Here is a 21,086-nt window from a genome sequence, read left to right as displayed (position 1 = left end):
AGTGCCTGCAAATCAGTCACCGCAGAGCGTGAAAATGACACAGGTTTGCAGGAAGCTGTGATGGTAACCCTGCGTGCAACTGAAGCCTGCTTGTATACGGTGGGATATGTTTAGGCAGTGCTCGGAGACGACGGATGGATGATGTGTGTGAGAGCAGCAGCGGCTGCTGTCGGCGCTGTAGGGCGCTTTGGAAGGACGGGCGGTGCCGGGGCGCAGGTGTCCGGCACCGGAGGCAGCCGGGGATGCTCGCTCCGGCCACGGGGAGCGCCGGGCGGGCGAGGCGGCACCGCCGCCCTCCTCGCTGCTGCCGCTGCCGCTTTCTGCACGGAGCCCGCTGCGGAACACAACGCGGCCCGTGGCAGGGCGGCGCTGCGCGGGCTCCGGAGGCGGAGCAGATGCAGAATACGAGGAGGGCAGGGAAGCACATTCGCGGGCGCGGTTCTGTGGGCTGCAAGGCTTCTGGAAATGGAGCCCGGGGGGCGGGAGGGTTCACCCAGTATTGCTGCGGAAACGCTGAATCACGCCAGCCCGGCGTCCAAGGCCGCGCCGCGGCGGCACCGCCGATAGGGCCGCGCCGTGTGGGCCGAGCCCGGCCCCGCAGCGCCGCCCCCGCCGCTCCCTCCGCGCTGCGGCCCGCGGGGCACGCCCGGCCCGGCCCGGCCCGGCCCGGCCCGGCCCCGCCCCGCGCTGCTCCCGCCCCTGTCACCAGGGGTGGCACAAAAGCCTCGACTCGCAGCCCTTGTAGCGCCGGGTTCTGCTTGGCCGCCCTGTCCCGGCTCCTTCTCCTAGGGCGAGGATGCGGGGCCTGGTGCTCGCTGCTTTCCTGCTGCAGAGCATCGCCGCCTCGGGCGCGTTCGCCGCAGGGAGGAGGAATGTGGACCCCGAAACGAACATGAACATCGTGAGTGCTGCGGCCGCGGGGAGGAGTGCCCGAGCCTTGTGTGCGGCGCGGCCGCGGGCTGCAGCCGGGCAGGGGAGGCTGGGCGAGCTGGGCAGCCGCGCCGAGAGCCCCGGCGGCTTCAGCCACCTGCCAGCGGCCAGCCCGCTGCTGCAGCCGCTCACACCCGAGGCTTACACGTCCGCCTTGTCTGCTTCTCCTTCCAGGTCCTCTTGGTCCGCTGTTGCCTGTATTTGTTCTTTCTCTCACATTCTTTCTGACGCAGACCCGTGGATTTTTGTTAGCGGCTCTTTGCCGTGGTCTTTCGGAGCCGCTATAAAAGCGAATGTTCGTGAAGCGCGGTGAAGTTCCGAGCACCATGCTCCTATGTTCTTACCCACGACTGCTTTTCTCCCCATTTGGATTTACTCTCTTAACTTTGTTCTCCTTCTGCTGCAGTAGCTAAAATATTTCCTGTTGGTATGAGTTGCTCTTTCCTCTGCCCTATCAAAACTGTGCCAGTCTTTCACATGTGTGTGAGAAGATGCTTCAAGATAGAAATGCTTAAGGTGTATAAGAGTAGAAGTGCTTGGATCATGTAAATACATTTTAAAGGACTGAAAATAATAATTTAGTCTAAGGCTAATAGCATTGGAATAACACTTAGCCTTAAAATCATTTTGGAATGTTAATGTCACTGTGAATAATTAAAGACATATTGACACATTTAAAAAAAATAGCATGCTTAATTAAATTCTTCTCCTCTTCCTTGCCCAGCATTCTAAGAGAAGGAACTCTGACCATGTCTTGCATTTCTTATATTTTCTCAAGGCATGGTTGGTGGCATAAAACCAATGACATAGCAAGTTCACTGCCCTAGTGGAGCTGCATCAAATAAAATAACATAAAGCCCAAGACATAAGAGATGAGAAATTAAACCTAGTAATGAAATCATAGCATTTAACAGGTGTGAGGTTTTTTTATTATTATTTTCCTGTTTGCTTTGACAGTAAAGTCACTTAAAAGCTCTGCACTGGTTTGAGGAGAAAGGTAAGAAATGGCACATCCTTCTCTCCTGCAGTGATGCCAGTGACTCTCTTCTGGCTTCACTTGTATGTTACTTGTTTTCTTGAGAGCAGACCGTTTCAATTTTTGTCTGACAAATCTGGCTCTTGGTGTTTTGCCCTATTACCATAATCTCCTTTTCAACACTTCATCTTCTTTCTCGCTGTAAGCACCATGTGGCTGGGACAGTCTAGGGAATCCTTGCAGATTCCTAGGATTCAGTCTGGCTCGTTCCTGAGTCTGTTCTGGGATGTCTTATTAAGAAAATTTGCCTGATAGGCAGATGGCATATTACTACCATACCCTTTAATTCCACATTCCAGTCTTTAGAAGAAACCCAGGGTACTTTGCATGTGTTAGTGGACTGAGGAGCCTGGCAGTCTGGTTCCAAGATGGTTTATTTTCTCTCCTCAGAGTGAAATTATTACCTTCAGAGGATACCCTAGTGAGGAATATGAAGTGACAACAGAAGATGGATATATTCTTTCCATTAACAGAATACCTTATGGAAGAAAAGGCCATGAAGGAAGTGAAGGTAAGATTTATGTCTGTTTGGAAAAAGAAAAAATGAAAATGCTGTCTTTGCATTATATAACTTCTGTTCCTGTAATAATCCAAAAGAAGATAAAGGACTACTGTGGTTTAAGACCATGGAGGAGATGCAGGTGAGGAGGTGGGGGACAGAGAGAATAGTGATAATGTAAGCTCAAAATTACAAGGGAGCAATATGGGCAAAGGCTTTTGTGAGGACTGAATGATAGAATGCTTTAAAAATGAGACAGATGTGAAGAAGAGAGACACATACCTTTTGACTTGCTATCCTCACAAACTGCCTATGGAATTAACAGTGTCAGTGCAGTGGCTGAATTTGTTGTCAGCCTTGCCACCATCCCTTATAGAAGTTCTACAGACATTCCTATAACAGCAGCTCATTTGCATAGAAGTTACCTGTTCTAAGGAATGCCTCAGAATACTTTGGACTGGAAAAATCCTAGGATTACAAGTAAAAACATGAAGCTCCCAAAAGAAATTTATGATTGTCCTATAGCCTTGGGTGTGAACGAGACCTGTGGAAAAACCCTCTCCCCTGTCAAAGGCCAACAGCCTTCCTGAGCTTATCTGTTGGTTTTGTATGACTTAGGATGTTTGCACTGTCTGTTGTCTTTCACAAGGAGTGTGTAAAGATCAGTGCATGGACAAGCCCCATCAAAACTGGCAGGTGTCTTTGTATTTAATTTCAGAGAAGCCCACAGGAAAAAGGCTGCCTTTGTGCATGCTGATTTTGTTGAATCCTTCACTGATGACATAAGTAAACAGAAGTTTCCTGACTTCTGGAAATTCTCCACATACCCCCTTGACACGCCCTCGACCCCAAGTTCATGTTTTGCAGAGTGATTTAATTTGAGAAAACAAGGATTACTGAGCACATTTGTGGAAGAATGAGCTTCTGGGAGAATGAAGATTTCAAAGTTCATGTTGATCTTAAGTTTTTATAGACTTGGTATCTTTTCTCAGACAGATACCAATGATGTGTTACTGCTGACTTAGCATATATATGCCATATTTTTCTTTTGCAATACCTGCATAATGTGAATAGAATTCCTTGGAATTATGTACCATGTGATGTTTTGGAACAAACCCCACCATTCTTCAGGGGAAAAAAAAAAGAGAAATGTACAGAGAACCTGAAAGCAAAACATCGAGGATTTTTTGTTTTAGTAAAAAAACTTAAAACAACTGCATAGCATGGGTAGGAAGGGTGTGGAAGGAAATCTGTCTTCAGCTTCTTGGGTCTGTAGCAAAGAGAACAAAATGTTCTATGCAGAGAGGGTAGTTTAAGGACTCACCTTTCTTATTTCCCCTCTGGGGTTTTATGATCATAGGTGATAGAAAGTCATTATTATCCAAGTCAGTTTGTCATATGATTGTGCAGTTCACATGGAGATCTGGTGACTGCTTGGTAAAGTGAAAAAGGAACTGGCAGATATTGGAGGTTAGTATGAGAACAAAATTAAAGCATTAAGGCAGTTAAGCAGTTTTCCCCTTGCAATGTTACGAAACAAGCAATAGCAGCTTGAAAGAGCCTGTTCTTCAAAACTTCAGAAGTTGGTTGATCTGAGTTTAGTAAAAGAGAAGAAGATGTCAATGGGAAGTGGAATATTACTGAAAACAAATTCAATGTAAGGCTTGACAATCCTGTTTCTAAGATAATAAATTACTAGTGCAGCAGAGTAAACAGTTATGTTGAACTGTACTGTCACCAGTGCCAGTTGGGCACACTTGCTCTGCTTGCCTGGACTGTATGCCATGTGGGTTTTTTAACAGAGTGGGAAAAGAAGGCAGTCAAGAGGTTCCTTGCCACAAGTATAAAGATATCCAAAAAAGGGGAGTATTGTTAATTTGGAATATGAAACTTGCAGCAAACATTTATGGACATGACCTCTGATGGACGATAGAGGTGACTGGAAGTTATGATTTATCTGCTTCTGCTGAAAGATCCAAGTCTGAGTTATCAATGGAGGAAGTACTGTGTGAGTCTGTATCATGGCAGAGTAATATGTCACTGGAGGAGGTAAATTCCTGAGTAAGCTCTGGCACTGAGCTGGTTGTCATGTTACCTGTTTTCAGTTTTCAGAGCAGAAGTAAAAGCCAAAACACCTGTGCTACTAAGAACCAGAGATAGGTCTTTGTGGTTTTTGAAGGCCTTTTTTCTCCTAAGGGATTAGATGTTTATTGATTTTCTTTGTGTAGAAGCAGGAACCTTCAATTTTTAAATCTGTATCCCACATAAAGATGCCATTTCCTTTTTCAGGATGGGGGAGTCAAGAGAGTCTTCTTAAATTCTCCCTGGATCTTAACTGTGGTTCTTACAACTAGTTAATTAAAGGGAGAAAGTCCTCTGAAACACAAATTCCTTTACTGGCTACTGAAGTGCTCTTCAGGTCGTGCTTTCATGATGGAAGGGTGTTGCACAGAGATAATATCAATACTAGTTGCAGAGATTTCCACAGCTCAGCACAGTAGTTTGGCATTGCTTTGACTGGAAAACAAAGACCTCAGTAGCACATACGTGGGAATGCCTTCCCCACGTGTGGAAGCAGGGGAAAGTTCATAAGTATTAAAACTGCCACTGTGTTTGGGCCACTTTTCTGAGTCTGTGAGCTTGAAACAGTTGTAAGGGCTACCTGTATTTTTCTTGTGGCTCCTGTTTTTTTCATGTTTATATATTACACACTTGTCTGTTTTAAGCTTCAAGTTATGAAGCTAAGAAGTTGCTAGTTTAAAACTCTTAATGATAAAAAGTAGCTTTTGGTGAAAAAGCATGTGATTTCATGGCACTATGACCATTATACAAATTGCTGTTCTTAGTAGATAAAGTAAGTAGATTAAATACTCAAGTGCAAATCTAAACCAGACTTTCAATAGTTCACTTGAATTATTCTTAGGTATGCAATGCCTAACGAACAGGAATATATCATAAACACTTTCTTTTTCAGGTCCAAGACCTGCAGTGTTTCTGCAGCATGGTTTGCTTGCAGATGCCAGCAACTGGATCACAAACTTGGATTACAACAGCCTTGGCTTTATGCTGGCAGATGCTGGCTATGATGTGTGGCTGGGAAACAGCAGAGGGAACACCTGGTCCAGGAAAAACACACACTTCACAGTGAAGCAGGAAGAATTCTGGGTTTTCAGGTATCCTTGTTTTGCTATCCAGTCACATTGTGAACTGGCAGGATAATTTTTTCTGGTTACATGTGTTGTCACACATGTAGGGACAGTGAAGGGGAGTTTTGAGGTCGGTTTGGTGTGCTGAAACTCATAGGTAGTCAGTAGAAAACTGAAAACTCAATCATCAGAGTTCTGTTTCATCCAAAAGAAGCTTTTCTTTATGTCCACACAACAGATTTGTGCAGGAAAGCTCTGTCAGCTGTTCCTCACTGATTTCTTACACAACTGACTTTCTGTCTTTGCTTTGTAGCTTTGATGAAATGGCTAAGTATGACATTCCAGCCTCAGTGGACTTTATTTTGAAGAAAACTGGCCAGGAACAAGTATTTTACATTGGCCATTCACAGGGCACCACAATGGGTATGTGGAGAGATGCATATATTAGGACATATTGTGTTTGTAATAGTATCAAGTTCCACATAGGTGTTTTAGTGATTAAAAACTAGGGCACTTGAAAACTACTGCTTTTGGTTTTTAGTGGCTTTATGCAATATTAGTCAGAATGAAAATGAAAAGACATGATCTTTCAGTGTATATTTAAAAGTAGAAAGCTGTTGGACTGATAAGTCAAAGTCACAGGTAGCTGGCAGTACAGATTCTATCAAAAATTTGATGAATTATACATGATAAAATTAGACTCATCAGACACAGAGAATAAAGATTCCCATTTCCAGAATATTTTGCATGTAAGGCCTACCTTATGTGCTTTAGACCTTCTTTTAGAAAGAGATAGGCATGTTGGGTTAGTAAGCATCAAATTGCTTTCAGGAAGAAAGCAAGTCCTCTGAATTACTGTGTTTAATTTGGGCTTTGTATTAACTGGGTTAATGTAAATTATTTAACCTGATCCTAGATACTGCAATATAGTTAAACTATTAATCTAAAAATACTTTTACACACTTTCTCATAGATTTTTGTAGAATTTCTACCATATAGAATTCTTCTCTAACTTGTGTCACTGAGGTTTGTTAATTGTTCTTATATTATTCACAGCTTTTATTGCTTTTTCAACTTTGCCACAGCTGGCTAAGAAAATCAAAATGTTCTTTGCCTTGGCACCAGTAGCTACGGTCAAGTTTGCCACTAGCCCTCTGGTAAAATTGGGATTGTTTCCTGACATGCTGCTCAAGGTTTGTATTTGAGTGTAAATGTTTCAAGCCAAATGAGGTATACCCCTTTGAAAATAGCATAGGAAATGCTTATGAAAATAGCATAGGAAGGAATGTTAATAGCTGTGGATTAGAGAGTAACATATGATAAGGATTCTGGGTCAGTTATTCAATAATGATGCTTTTGAAGTCAACAGTGTCTTCTGTAGCTTTATTATCATCTTTTGAGACAATTTGCATCAGTTTAAAGTAGTATTTTACAATTACAGCTTAATAGGTGGAATAAAATTGTTTTTCCATTTACAGGTTTCTATAATTTAAGCTAGGAAAATCATATGATTAACTAGCCACTATGTTTTAGAAGAGTTGTATACTATCTTTATACAGAATACCGTCCATGAATTGTCCATGAACTTTAACAGATCTGTTTCACAAGCAACCATTTAGTATTGGAAGAGGATCCTTTAGAGGGTGATTAAGGGCAACAGCTTTTTTTAGATGCTGTGAATCATCCTCTGGAGGAGTTACCTCTTCCCCATTAACATCAAGGGGAAAGAGGCAGGCTGCAGTAAGTGCCTGAAGTCAGACATTGTGAACACCCTGCTGTGTGTCATTTTTAACTGTCACTTTTCTTTCCACCACCCATGGTGATTCCCACACAGAGTTGTTTGTTCTGTGACATAAACCCCCTTCTGATCTAGCTTGTACTGATTTAAAGTCTGTCTGTAGTACTAGTTCCTTGCTCTAAAGGCAGCTAACATAAAAGCAACACTAATCATTGTGATCTCCTATTCCTTGCATAATGGACTTTGTCTAATGAGACTAGCAGGTGATCAGTGCCTTGTGCAGATGTTCATGTGCTGAGGAACTTGATTCTCATGGTGACTTGCAAAAAACTGCAGTGCAAGGAGAATCTGACAGTGACAAACCCATGGGTCAGTCATATCTTTAAAGAACTGTGTCAATTTTAAGGAAGTTTTTAGTGGGACACTTTAAAATCCTTGAACAATTTAAAAATACCCGTCAAGAGGAAGAGGTCACCACATCTCATGCACTTGTTTTTCTCTCATGGTTTGAAGAGAGGAAGTTGCAAGTACAAAGCCATTTAAAATTAGCAGGCAAAGTTTAACATACTTTAGCCTTAAACAATCTGGTGACAAAAAGCTGTACAGTATAACTATAAATTATTGAATTTAAAATTTATTTGATTTTGAGGTTAGGTTTGAAATTCTTGCAAGATTTTCCTAGCTCCCATGTACTCTGTGGGGTTAATGTACTGCACCATTTGTAGCACAAGCACTAACCATGACAATGCTGATAAGGAGATCAATGATTTTCATATGACACACCATCACCAGTGCAAATGCAAATAATTACCTCAAGAGTGTTGTAGTATAAAAACTGAAAACAGGTCATTCTATGCAATTACATGCTTGTCTTTTGTGTTTGTTATTTTGTAGGACATGTTTGGAAAGAAACAATTCCTTCCTCAGAATTTCTTGCTGAAGTGGCTTGCTACCCATGTTTGCACCCACAGAATACTTGATGACCTTTGTGGCAACCTATTCTTTCTTCTATGCGGTTTTAATGAGAGAAACTTGAATATGGTGTGTTCTAGTGACTTTCTTTAATAGCTAAGTTATTGCGAACTCTAACACAGCATTGACTGAATATATAAAAAATGCTTAAGGGATACCATTATTAGGTTTAAAATTCAGCTTGAGAGTTCTGTTGTTCAATGCAATTAATCCCCCAAACTTCTTATCTCATCTGTATGTATGACTCAGTTAACTTTTGTTTATAACAGTTTTAAGTGGAATGGAATAGTTTGTTAGTTGTTCAGGAAGCAACAATGGGTAGAACTGATACCCTGTGAGGAGGAGTAAACCATGTTAATGATCTTGTTGCAGAGCCGAGTGGATGTGTATTCAACACACTGCCCTGCAGGAACATCTGTACAAAACATGATCCACTGGAGCCAGGTAGGGTTTCCAGAATCTAAAGAGCCCATGACTCTGGTTTGTTTGTAGAATATTGATGTGTCTGATATTTAAGTGAAATAAAATGCCAAAATATATGTACAGCCTAGCCCAAGTGAATTGGAACTGCCAAAAGTTAGAATGGCAGCTGTTTACTGCAGCTGCTTTCATGATAAGGATTTATGGTGGTTCACCCCTCTTCACTATTTATTTGAAAATATTGTAACTGGAAGTACCATAACCAACAAAAAATATGGCAGAATACCTTCCCTCAGAGAGATGCTGTAAGGAGTATTTGTTTCCCTTTCAGCAAACTCTGTTTTGATTACAGGTTGTATTTTTAGCCTGTGAAAAGCAGCAGATTTTCTGTTCTATTCTGTTTGGCTTCATTTTATATTTTGTTAGTGTATTTTGATGTTTGTCTCAATGCAGTTTCATGCCTGTGATGCTGTTGTGCCTGAAGCTTGGTCAGGAGGCTGACAAGTGAGACATTTCCCATGGAATCAGTGTTCAGTGCTACTTGTGATCTCGTAGCTGGATTTGGTAACCTAATCAGAGGCAATGTGTTCTACTGTACACAGCTGTTCAAGGGTTGGCTCAGAAACAAATGTGTGAAGATTTTTTTTTCCCAGATCCCTGTTACATAAACTTCTGTTTCTGAAAAAATAGTAGATGGTAAATTATGCAGAATAGGCTTGCTAAGAAAGCTCCCTGCTTTATTCATACAAATTTAGATATCAAGGTAAATATTTCAGAAGTAAACATGGAGCTTCCACATCCTAGCTTTGGATACACTAAGCTGTTTTCCATAATCTTTTTACCATTGCTATGAGAAAGTCTGAAATCTTAAGGGACAAAAGGTATTAAATGTTAATGTTTTCCATTCCTGTGACACTGGGCAAAGCAGTCACGCTTGTCCTTGTTAATATTTGGCATTCAACTGTTTCTTGTTTAGGTTGCCAGTTCTCCAGATGACTACACTTTTTAGTTCTTCTGGTAGTGTTGCAGTTCTTTGTATGTGTGTTTTTTATTTCTAGGCTGTGAGGTCTGGGGAACTCAAAGCTTATGACTGGGGAAGCAAAGCTGCAAATATGGCTCACTATAACCAGGTAGACATCTTTTACATCTATAATTCTAGAGTGTCACAGAAAATAGTCCTTGGGCACTTCTCTGGGTGGTGTATTTATGCTGCATGCTAAAGAGTTGTTGGTGTTATCCAATAACCAGACTGGAGATCTGCTTTTTCCAAAACAACAAAAATAGAAACCAGCTGGGACTGTAGAGCTCAAGAGGTAGTCCTAAGTCAGTGTGGGGCTCACATTTGGATATGAAGCTGTAGTGGCACACACTTTCTTGAGGGGAAGTCCTGCCAGTCTAGATCATGAGATCCCCCTGCACTTCTCATCATAAGGCACAGGCTGTCAGTTCATGTCTACTGTTTATCTTTAGTCTGTTTAGTCTCCATGCATTTTTGTTTCTAAATTGCTGTATACAATGCCAAAAATATTTTGTCCCTTGCCTCTTAGTGACTGCAGAATACTGCAGTATCATACTTTCAGAGTAGCAGTCACTTCTGGCCTTAGATTAGAGTTGAAATACCTTGAATGAGATGCATTCTCTGAGGTCCTGCTACTCTGCTGTCTTTGTAAACTCCTCAAACTACATCTTTACTGCTTCACGTGCTATAATATTGCAGGACTCTTGCAGTTAAATTTTTGGTTGAGCCAGGACTCCATCTCTAGCTGTCCAAGAGAGAGAATGAATATCTGACACATTCTTGCAGTTGCTAGTATGTTACACTGGCTTTGTAGGATCATACTAAAGATTTTTTTTTCTAATGCTTTGTTTTCACTTTCCCTCTCCTCAGTCTACTCCCCCTTTCTACAAAATAAAAGAGATGACTGTACCAACTGCGGTGTGGACTGGTGGACAGGACTGGCTGGCAGACCCAAAGGATGTTGCTATGCTGCTCACTCAGATCACCAATTTGGTTTACCACAAAAACATTCCAGAGTGGGAACATTTGGATTTCATCTGGGGCCTTGATGCACCTTACCGCATGTATAATGAAATAATTAACATGATTAGGAAGTTATCTCTAAACTGACATGGGTATTGGTTCACCAGGAATTTGTCAATTTTTGGAAAATACACTTTTCTGGCAATAATGCTACATTGCTTAGGCTGATGCATTTTTAAAATGCCAGCAATGACTACTAAATTGGATTAATATTTAGTTGTTTTTTCTCAGTATTTTCTCTCTCTTCACAGTATTTTGCTTATTTTGCACACAGTGGCATGGTACTCAAAACACAGCAGTAGGATCTAGCACAAAAAGAGTATGTCATGTGCACATAAATTTAGTCACCTGTCTGAAAGACAAATAAGACAAGTTATTCCATTCAGCACCTCAGGTGCTTGACACTTAGAGCAAGTGTTTCACTGTGCATAAAACACAGCCATTTCTCAGTATGTGGCCATTTCTAAGTACCTTTGAGAAGTACTTCTAGTACTGCAGTGACCTTTTTGGTGCTGGCACTTTACGAAGCACTTAGTGACTTTTTGCTGTGGTATTATTTTAGCCAATCACATAAAATCAGATTACTTCCTTTTCAATATTGCCCAGAAGAACTGCAGTGAAGCCAGAGAAACCACTGTCAGTTAAAATCTCCAATTTTGGGACTGATTCATTGCTGAATTTTCTTGCTTTGACGGTATCCCTGAAACCTTTAGTGTTTCACATACCAGCTGTGGATAGAGGTTGCAATTCGAATTCGCCCTGGCATATTCCTGGAACAAGAGTAATGTTCAAACAAAACCATTTTCAGTTAACTTTGTCAATAGGTTGTGGCTTTCAAGGAGAGTGATGTAACATGCTTCTGTTTTGCACTGACCACTAACTAGAAAACAAGATCCCCCAGTCTACTGCTGGTGAGAGAAGAGCCAAAGCATTAATTCTACAGCTTGAGTGATTTAAATTCTGTGGACTTTTCCCCTTAATCGTCTGCTGCATTGAAGATCTGTTTACTTCTTAACCACTTACAGGGTGCTCCCCACCACTGTTTTCAGGATCTAAATAACAGCCTGGAGAAGCCTGACAGTATTACAGCAGCTCAATTTGTCTACTTCAAACTGGGGCTAAGACCCCATTTAATGGGGAAGAGGATTCATATCTGCCTCAGGGGGCTGACTTTGGAGCTCTTTCCATTGACTGTGCAGAGGACTTTGGTTTCTCTGAGGTGCATCAAAGTTCTGTGCCAAATGAACAATCTTCAGAGTCAGTTGCCTCAGTCCAGATGATAATTTCTGTGCCATAGTTGGATTCAACTCAGATTTCTTCAGTAATCCCAACAGGATAAAGAGCCTTTCTAGGCATCATAGGAAATAATGCATTTTAAATTGAGGCAAACTTATTTTATTAAAAAAAAATTGCAGAAATAGACACAGGTTGTACATTAGGACTTGTTTCTTTGGGTATTTTTTTTAATTCCTAATTCAGACTCAGGGAATTCTCGGGTGGTGTTTAGGGATGAAGTGGTTCATTGGTTCTTGAGACTTTTGGCTTTTGTAAAGCACAGCCAGATGTGCTTTACTTTGCTGTGCTGAAGGGAAGCTTCTGTAGGAATCCAGGGTGGCTAATTTAACAGTTGTGAGGGTATGTGGTATGGCAAGAGCCATGTGCATCATGTTTGTTAAGCTTGAGCTATTTCAATAAACATGAGACTTGCTTAGAGTTTGGAGTGGTATGGTGTTTCACTTCCAGTTTCATGAATGCATGGGAATCTTTGTGACAGAATTCAGAAAGCCAAGTCTATTTTTCACAACTACTAATCCATAGAACAAGTACAGAAAAAAAGTAAAATAGCTAAGTGAACTTCCATTTTACTTTTTCTCTGAAAGAAGCTTTTCCCAAGCATAAAAGGCCATTCTTATTTAGGTGGACTTCTCTGAGACTTTTAAGTAAGGTAATAATTGTAAATAATTACTCACAAGATGGAGTAATTTTCTAAGCCTTCAGGTGAGGCTTCTTTTAAACCACTGACGTGGAAATCTTCTTGTATCATGTTCTTAATCCTTGGGTAATTGGATTGCTTAACAGACTCTGGTAATCTCATAAATGGCATTTAATCACATAGTAAGGCAGGGAGCTAGTCTTTGCCACAGTACACATGAACCAGCTTTTGACCTTTGTCACCTTCAGTAATAAATGTGCTCAGGCTGTACCTTTCTGTACATTCTGAATACTGTAGTTGTGCAGTAGAGTGTATTAAATCTTATGTGTTGCCACCTTTGTCAGCTGATGAACACCCTGTGTGCCTGGAAATAAAGCCAGAATACTGGAAGCTTTACACAAAAGCCATTATGGAGCTTCTCTGCTTCACTGAAATAAGGATATTTATGGAAATTGTGAGCTACTTCAGTTCTCCCTGTCTCACTGGAGTTGCAGGCCCTGTGTGACAGAAACTTGAAGAGGTGTCAGTGGAAAGAACTGTGCAAAATAAGACACGCCAAACATAGAGGACATGAGTGAGAAGCTTGGTCTATTTAGAATCACCTGTGAGGAATTAAGAGTTCAGTGATGAGTAGTACATTTTTCTAAGCAGATCTTAAATACTGAGTGCCTGTACTATGGACCTCTGTGTTACAGGTATGTATGTATGTGCTGTTTTAGGTTGGCTGAACATCAGCTTTGGACAGTATAAAAGTGCCCTGGCTTAACAGAGGGCATGGGACACTTTCTACTGGCTTGGTCTCAGCATTTAGTGACTGCTAGAAAGGCAGAAGAAAGTAGTCCCTGTTCAGCTGATGGATCATCAGACTCACAGACCTGTGTGCAGCTGAAGACAATGCATGGTCCAGGGCTTTGACAGAGATGTACAACAATCGGGTATTTCAGGGATAACACAAAGACCTGTTTTTGTCCTCATGTTGTGCTTGGAACTTGACAAGGATTTTGTTGCAGTCATTTGCAAGTATATTTACAGTGTTCATTTCATGCAGAAGGCCTAAGGATGGTGTTTGTTAGCGGAGTGTACCGAATGATGCACTAGCTCCACACAGAGCATTTTTACACTGGTTAGTGATTCCATGGCTAGTGATTGCACTGATAAAAGTTTATACATCAACTCAAGCAGCATAGAAGTGCCTCAGCATAGGAAGAGGTGGTAAAACAGACCTCCTACTTGGGCCCTGCAAGAGAAACAGTTTTGTCAGCTTGGGAACAAATTTTTCTAGAAATTATTTCTAGTGAATGTGCCATACAAACAAACAAAACCCCCAAAGCCCCTCCAAATGAAACGGAGGTTCCTTAATATCATTAAAAGTTACAAATGGCTTTACTCTGTAAGATGTGAGAGAGAAACCTTGATGACTGGATAGGTTTTTGGATATCTAATAAAATGGCTCCTGGGGGAAGATTTTCTGGTAATGAAAGCATTTATAATGTCTTCTCCTTCTACTGTGTTATAAAATACAAACTCATGCTGCAGCACTGCTCATCAGGAGCTTGCCTTTCTTCCTGTCAGCCTATTTTCATAAACTTTATATGACCAAAATAATTGAAATCGTCAATGAAATAAAAAATTATGAAGGTTGGATGGACACTAGCCACACCTGTAACATGATTGCCTAATTCTTATTTTCTGAGTGGAAGTGTCTGCATTGCATTCTGACTCTTCCAGAAATAATGCCTGTAAGCTGCTGAGAATGCAAATCAATTTGTCATTCCTGAGTTATGAATTCTGAATGAAAGGATTTTAGGATATTTTCCTGGTGGTTTTGAAAACTGATGGTGTTAAGGTAAAGCTTGAGAATTAGCAATTTACTTCACTGGCAGTTTTCCATCATAAGCTATTGTTGGAAATTAATTAAAGTGACGTTTGATTATGCCTGATACTGTCTGGAGAGGTTTTCAATGAAGCTTGGTTGGGGAGGTGGAGAGTAAAAATTTGATAAAGAAAATGTGTTGGTTCTGTTATGAAAAAAAGTATTTTGCATTTAGGCTAAAGTTTTTCATCAAAACTGAAGAGGAATGTGTGTTCTTCATCCTGAAATTCTCAGCATCCCTGTGGCCTCAGGGTTCAAGGTGCTTACCAGGGATGCGAGGAGGATAGTTTTATCTCGCTTATTTTTATCCAGATCCTGCATTTGAATATGCAGATTAACAGAAGGGGACTGGAGGTTAGATTCGTAGAATCATTTAGGGTTGGAAAAGACATCTAAGATGGAGTCCAAGCGCCCTCCTTCCCTCCAAACCCATTACACCTATAAAGCCTGTGACAGACCCGTACCTACCAACTTTCCGTGCTGCTGCAAAGCAGTGTGTAGTTGGTTATCCCTGCAGCTTTGAGCCGAGGAGCGTTTCCCGGTGCCGTTATCCTCCAGCTGGCGGCGGGCCCGCAGGTGGGCGCCGGGCGGCGCTGCCGCTCGCGGGGAGACCGCGCGGGGCCGCGGCTGTTCGGCGGGACCGGGCGGGGCTGCGGGCGGGACCGGGCGGGGCTGCGGGCGGGACCGGGCGGGACCGGGCGGGGCTGCGGGCGGGACTGCGGGCGGGACCGGGCGGGACCGGGCGGGGCTGCGGGCGGGACCGGGCGGGGCTGCGGGCGGGACCGGGCGGGGCTGCGGGCGGGACCGGGCGGGACCGGGCGGGGCTGCGGGCGGGACCGGGCGGGGCTGCGGGCGGGACCGGGCGGGACCGGGCGGGGCTGCGGGCGGGACCGGGCGGGACCGGGCGGGGCTGCGGGCGGGACCGGGCGGGGCTGCGGGCGGGACCGGGCGGGACCGGGCGGGGCTGCGGGCGGGACCGGGCGGGACCGGGCGGGGCTGCGGGCGGGACCGGGCGGGGCTGCGGGCGGGACCGGGCGGGGCTGCGGGCGGGGCTGCGGGCGGGACCGGGCGGGGCTGCGGGCGGGACCGGGCGGGGCTGCGGGCGGCCCCGCACCGGCTCGACGGGCAGGTGAGTCCGGGCGTGAGCACCGCGTTGTGCCGGCATGGTAACAGCTTCCTTGAAAAGGAGAGCAGGTAGTGCCAGTGCTTTCCGCTGCTCCTGGTGCCTGTCCTGCTTCCCTGGTGCTGGTCCTGAGCAAGTGTCCAGCCCTCTTCCCCAGCCCGCTTTTCCCGGCAGAGGGCTCAGCGTGTTCTGGGATGTTGCTTTATCTCTGGTGCAACAATAATACTCCCATAGAGAGGGGGAGAAGAGGAGGATGGAAAAAGAATTTTTTCCTCTAATGCTGCATTAGTTTCAGTATGTTGATTCTAGTTTTCTCTCCCGCTGACTTTCCCTCGTTTTCCTCCTCCCCACTGTAGTACTGTGCTGTTTACGTTCTAGCTCGTACCTAACAGTGCAGCCTGGGGTAGGTGCTTGCATCTTGTGCTCATGTGGAATCTATTTAAAACCCTTTGTGGGGCCTCATTCCAAACTATGTGCCCTTCAACCTAAACTCTGTAGCCGGAGTGAGTTTTTGAGAGATTCTTGCAACACATGGGAATGTTTGGCAGCATTGTAAGTTAAGTGAAAAAAGCTAGGGTTGCGTTGCTGAGTAAGGTACAGAAGGGGTTTATGTGTACTCTGTCTTTTTTGTGTCAAGGAAACTGAAGTTAGCAGAGCAGAGGTACGTGATAAATGCTATTTGGTGGCTCAGCCAGACAGCCTGGACTCGGATGCTGGAGGATGGGGGTCTGTCCTCTGTGATGCGTGAGGACTGATTCTCCCGCGGCGGGCTCCCGTGGGGAAGCCGTGCCGCCGGCGGAGCCCTTCCCGCGGCGCCGGGCCGGGCTCGGGGCGGCGCCAGCCTCCCAGGTAAGTGCTGCTCGCTTGCGCCTTGCTTGGGCTTTGTGTTGCAGGATATCCTAGAAATAGCACTGCAGAATTCCGTTATTTTTCCTTAAGGGACTTAAGAATATTTTTCTATGACCTAATCTGCAGGCACTCAATGCCTATTCTTTAAAATATAGCTTGTGGGCAGCAATGGCTCTAAAACTTATTGAGACTTCATGTATCTGTAGGGATTAGTCAGAGGAGTGTCTTTAAGGCAGCTGAGCAATTTTTGTCAATCTCCCTTTAGTGAGATTTGGAATACATTGTAAAATAAATTAATTCCCTGTATAATTCTAATAAAAGAGAGGATTGCTTATCCCATCTGGGAGACTTAATTCCTGATTGTGACTGTATAAATCAACAGAAATCATATGAATATTCTTGGCCCCAGGTGGTGATCACGTTATAAATGCCTTATTGTTAAATTGAATCAGAAGATTGAAACAAAGCTCTTGGATATAAATCCTCACCTGTTACATTAGTGTCTTGCGCTGGGTTTTAATTCACAACAGTTTAAATGATTTAAATAAATTAATTCAACAAAACAGTCTTGTAACAGTAAGGAACCTGAATTCCAAAGTATATGTGGAACAGGTAAAAACCGGTCTCCAGCAAGGACCTACTGATTGCCTGAATAATAGCACAGATAATGTTACCACTTAAGTAAAATTCTTGAAGCCTAAGGAGAGAACAAAATCTATTGAAAACAGTTGAAACTGAAAGCAAACTTAAGTGTTACAAATTCATGCATATTCAGAAAAGGTCACTGCTAATTAATCATTCTTAGTTATTCAGAAGAAAGGAAATACAGTCTCACATTTGCCCCATCAGAATTATTTTCTGATTAGCAAAGAAGTAAAATCATCTGAACAAGCTAATAAAGTCATCCAGGAAATTGACCTCATTTCCAATATTAGAATAAATGCTTTACTGACAAAAGAGGTGAGTTCATAGGAAGCTTATGGCAAGCTTTGTTTCCCTAAATGTTCAAAGCTTTATTTTTCTAAAAGCACAAAAGAAGTGATGTCTTAGTGGTTAAATCAAAACTTCCATCATTTACCTCTAAACGTTTTTAGCAAATTAGTAATGTTGGAGTCAAGCCTGCTGGCTTCTGCTTGTTGTGTGCTTTCCTGTGGTCAGAGGAAGATCCTTTAAAGGACATAGGACTAATGCGTGGATCTTTTAAGTGCGTATGTTCATTTGATACATGGGCAAAGGAGGATTCTCATATCAACTTGCTAGTAGAGCTGTTGAGATATGGAGTAAATATTGTAATAATGTGGTAATACTGGTCACTAAGCATCTGTCTGGAAGCATAATGAGATTTAACCTTGTATTCTTCTCTGCAGCTGGGGGATCTTATGTTCTTCAAAAGTGGTTGGCTCAATTTTGCATTTAGTCATGTCAGGTGAATTTTTCCATGTCAAGTAGATACAGGTACATAAAGGAGAACATGACCTCAAATGTCATGTTAGAGGGCAATAAGTCACAGCCACCACATCCAGACTAGAAGTGTATGTAGGTCTCCTTAAGGTTTTAACTAAGGCTATTTTATAACCAAGGGATCATTAAGGAAATGTGTGTTTGCACACAGCCATTACCCACCAGATATCCACAGGTCAGACCTGGAGTTTAGGTAGCAGTCACATAAAAAAAAAAAAAAAAAACCAATGGTAATTTTTATTGCCTTATCTGTAAAGGCAAAAGGATAACAGAGGATGACACAAAGAAACAGTAACTTTTGACGTGTCTGCACTAAGTGTAGTGGAAGATGTTCCAGCTCTTTCTCTGAATTCCAGCATTAGAGTTCTGCACTTCTGCTTGTTTTTCCTACTGTGCAAGTCTCTTGTAGAGCTCTGCTGATAACCTTGGCCAGCTAATTCTGTTCTGAGATTGTAATGCATTATATCACATTCTGTATGACAGGAAAGGGAAGTTCCCCTTTAACGATATTGCTATGTATGAATTTCTGGGGGTGGAGTCACTGCTTGAGCAGGCTGCATAAAAGCGTGCAGGATTTCCAGCTGCGTCAGACTGCAATCAGCATGAACTGCAGCCTGCCACACCGAGTGCTGCTCAGCTCTCCGATGGAGGGACAGCAGGACAGGTTGTGCCTGCAGTCTCTTTGGGACTTCGTCACCGCAAAGGAGCCGTTGATCAAGTCACCGTTTTTTCCAGTGCTGTTTTCTTTTACAGCATACATGGCTTTCTGTCTTCCATATATTGCACTGGACTTTTTAAGCATTAGACTGCCAGACTTGAGAAAATACAAAATCCAGCCACAGAACTATCCAAGTCTTGGAATGATGGTGCCTTGCATTATTCAAAGTGTATATCACCATGTTGTTTTCATCTTCCCGGTGACATTTCTACACTGGTACTGGAGACCCATGCATCTACCAGTGATGGCTCCAGAGCTGCCTGAAGTCCTTCTGCAAGTAGCAGTTTGTCTGCTGCTATTTGATTTTGAGTACTTCCTGTGGCATTTGCTTCATCACAAGGTGCCTTGGCTCTACAAGACCTTCCACAAGGTGCATCACAAGCACGTGTCGACGTTCGCCCTTACTACACAGTATTCCAGCATATGGGAGTTGCTCTCACTGGGATTTTTTGCTGCTATAAACCCACTGCTCCTGGGGTGCCATCCTTTGACAGAAATGATTTTCTTCCTTGTAAACATTGGTTTGTCAGTGGAGGACCATTCTGGATATGACCTCCCATGGTCAACTCACCGACTTGTGCCTTTTGGATTGTACGGAGGAGCACCACATCATGATCTCCACCATCTGAAATTCAAATCAAACTATGCTCCTTACTTCACACACTGGGACAAACTCTTTGGGACATTCACGGAGTCACATTCTAATTAAGAATATTTACCTGTAGATGAACTCTTATTTTTTATAGACTAAACTGGAACATTATTTTTTTAAAGACCTACAGAAGATTGTATATTTGAAGCTGCCTACAAAAGCAATAGCTATTTATAACAAATCCTCTTAATATATTTGTGTATTTGTGTGTGTACTTGGAACTGCCTGTGTTAAGTGACTGCAAATGGAAAAGTGAATATCTGTTGCTTAAATTTGAGTCTGAGGTTTAAGGGAAGCATTAAGAGACATTCTCTCTCCTTTCCTTCTTTCAAGCTTTCATAAAGCATGTATCATGTTACTGTATGATGTTTTAGACATACGCCAGAACATTATCTTACTGTTGTAGGATGATTTATGATGTAAACAGAAAAGGTACACATCATGGATTTTGTGGAGTTTAATCTGCCAGAAAAAATTGTTGCGCAATGATTTTGCAAAATATTGCTGCCAAGTCAGGGTGGTTGGCTAACTGTTAAATGATTTTTGATATTTATATTTTTTACCTTAATGTACTGTCTCTTTTTAATAGAGAATAAATATGTTCTTTCTTTTAAAATCATAATATGTTTCATTTTATTAATTCCTCTGTTCATAATAGGAACAGGTATGGTTCCTTGCGCATGGGTGTCATTTATTTGAATTATAAAATCATATGACTGTTTAGGTTGGAAAAGACCTCTAAGAAAGAGTCCAACCATTACCCTAACACTGCCAAGTCCACCACTAAACCCTGTCCCTGAGTGCCACATTTACACATCTTTTAAATACCTCCAGGGATGGTGAGTCAGCCACTTCCCTTATCCTGTGCTTGACAACCCCCAGTGAAGAACTTTTTCTTAATATCCAATCTAAACCTGCCCTGCCCCAACTTGAGGCCATTTTCTCTTGTCTTTTCACTTGTTAACTGGGAAAAGAGACTGACATTCATTTTAATTTCAGTGTTGCAGAGTTTTGTAATATTATTTCAAAAGTGAGTAGTTTACTTTTACTCCAGAGTCATATGTTATTTTAAAAGCGTTTTCAATTTTGTAGAAACATGATATTAAAGAATGCAGTTTAAAAAGTAAGTGAAATTTTATTATAATATTTCTGAGACACTTGAGTAAATTTTACTAAGCAGCCCTTTAAATGGGAGCATTGGTCCTTCAGAATCATATCAATTAATTCTTACTTGCATGCAAAATCCTGTCAAGGAATATAAACAGGGTTTCTACAAAGTAAATAGTTCTTTCAAGCAGATTTCAGGGGAATAGAATTGAACCTTTCAGGATCCTGAGACAGAACAGAATGGCTATGCCTTGCTAGAACAGCTATATACAGAAGATCAAAATGTATCTCATAGAAGTCACACTGAAAAAACTAGGCATGAAGAGATAAGCAAGTCTTTGATGTCTCACTCAGCAGAGATCCGCACGGGTGTCTAATGTCTCCTACAAAACATTTTAATGCTTGTTATCATCCCATCCTGTATTACTAATAAACTTCCCAGGATGATGATGGAAAGAGAGAAAGCACAAATAATGTAGAAAGTGTGGAAAGAACACTTAAACATCATCATCCAAAAATGTCTTTGTCCTGATGTTGTCTAGAGGCTTGTGTGACCTTACAGAGGCTGTTTGTCTAGTAGAAAAGAGA

At 42.4% G+C, this 21,086-nt stretch overlaps 2 protein-coding genes and 1 long non-coding RNA gene across 3 annotated transcripts; 2 read left to right on the top strand and 1 right to left on the bottom strand.

Annotated features, from left to right (window-relative positions):
- Positions 1 to 739: 739 nt before the first annotated feature.
- On the top strand, positions 740 to 12,193 carry LOC137478074 (putative lysosomal acid lipase/cholesteryl ester hydrolase). The gene is made up of 9 exons (XM_068197608.1): positions 740 to 901; positions 2,357 to 2,477; positions 5,440 to 5,638; positions 5,925 to 6,034; positions 6,668 to 6,804; positions 8,244 to 8,390; positions 8,694 to 8,765; positions 9,800 to 9,871; positions 10,630 to 12,193. The coding sequence occupies exons 1-9, from the start codon at positions 797 to 799 to the stop codon at positions 10,867 to 10,869; spliced, it is 1,203 nt and encodes a 400-aa protein (XP_068053709.1). The 5' UTR covers positions 740 to 796; the 3' UTR covers positions 10,870 to 12,193.
- Positions 10,916 to 15,204, bottom strand: LOC137478075 (uncharacterized). The gene is made up of 2 exons (XR_011001383.1): positions 15,057 to 15,204; positions 10,916 to 13,952 (listed from the first exon to the last, which is right to left on the bottom strand). It is a non-coding gene; the product is annotated as an uncharacterized lncRNA (long non-coding RNA).
- Positions 15,205 to 18,570: 3,366 nt separating this feature from the next.
- On the top strand, positions 18,571 to 20,013 carry CH25H (cholesterol 25-hydroxylase). Its single transcript, XM_068197607.1, has one exon. It carries the CDS (start codon positions 18,624 to 18,626, stop codon positions 19,446 to 19,448), a length of 825 nt encoding a protein of 274 aa, XP_068053708.1. The 5' UTR covers positions 18,571 to 18,623; the 3' UTR covers positions 19,449 to 20,013.
- Positions 20,014 to 21,086: the final 1,073 nt, after the last annotated feature.

The sequence above is a fragment of the Anomalospiza imberbis genome, chromosome 8 (genome assembly GCF_031753505.1).
Source record: "Anomalospiza imberbis isolate Cuckoo-Finch-1a 21T00152 chromosome 8, ASM3175350v1, whole genome shotgun sequence".
NCBI lineage: Eukaryota > Metazoa > Chordata > Aves > Passeriformes > Viduidae > Anomalospiza > Anomalospiza imberbis.
Note: the sequence above shows the minus strand (reverse complement) of the source record. Positions and strands in the feature narration are given on the sequence as shown.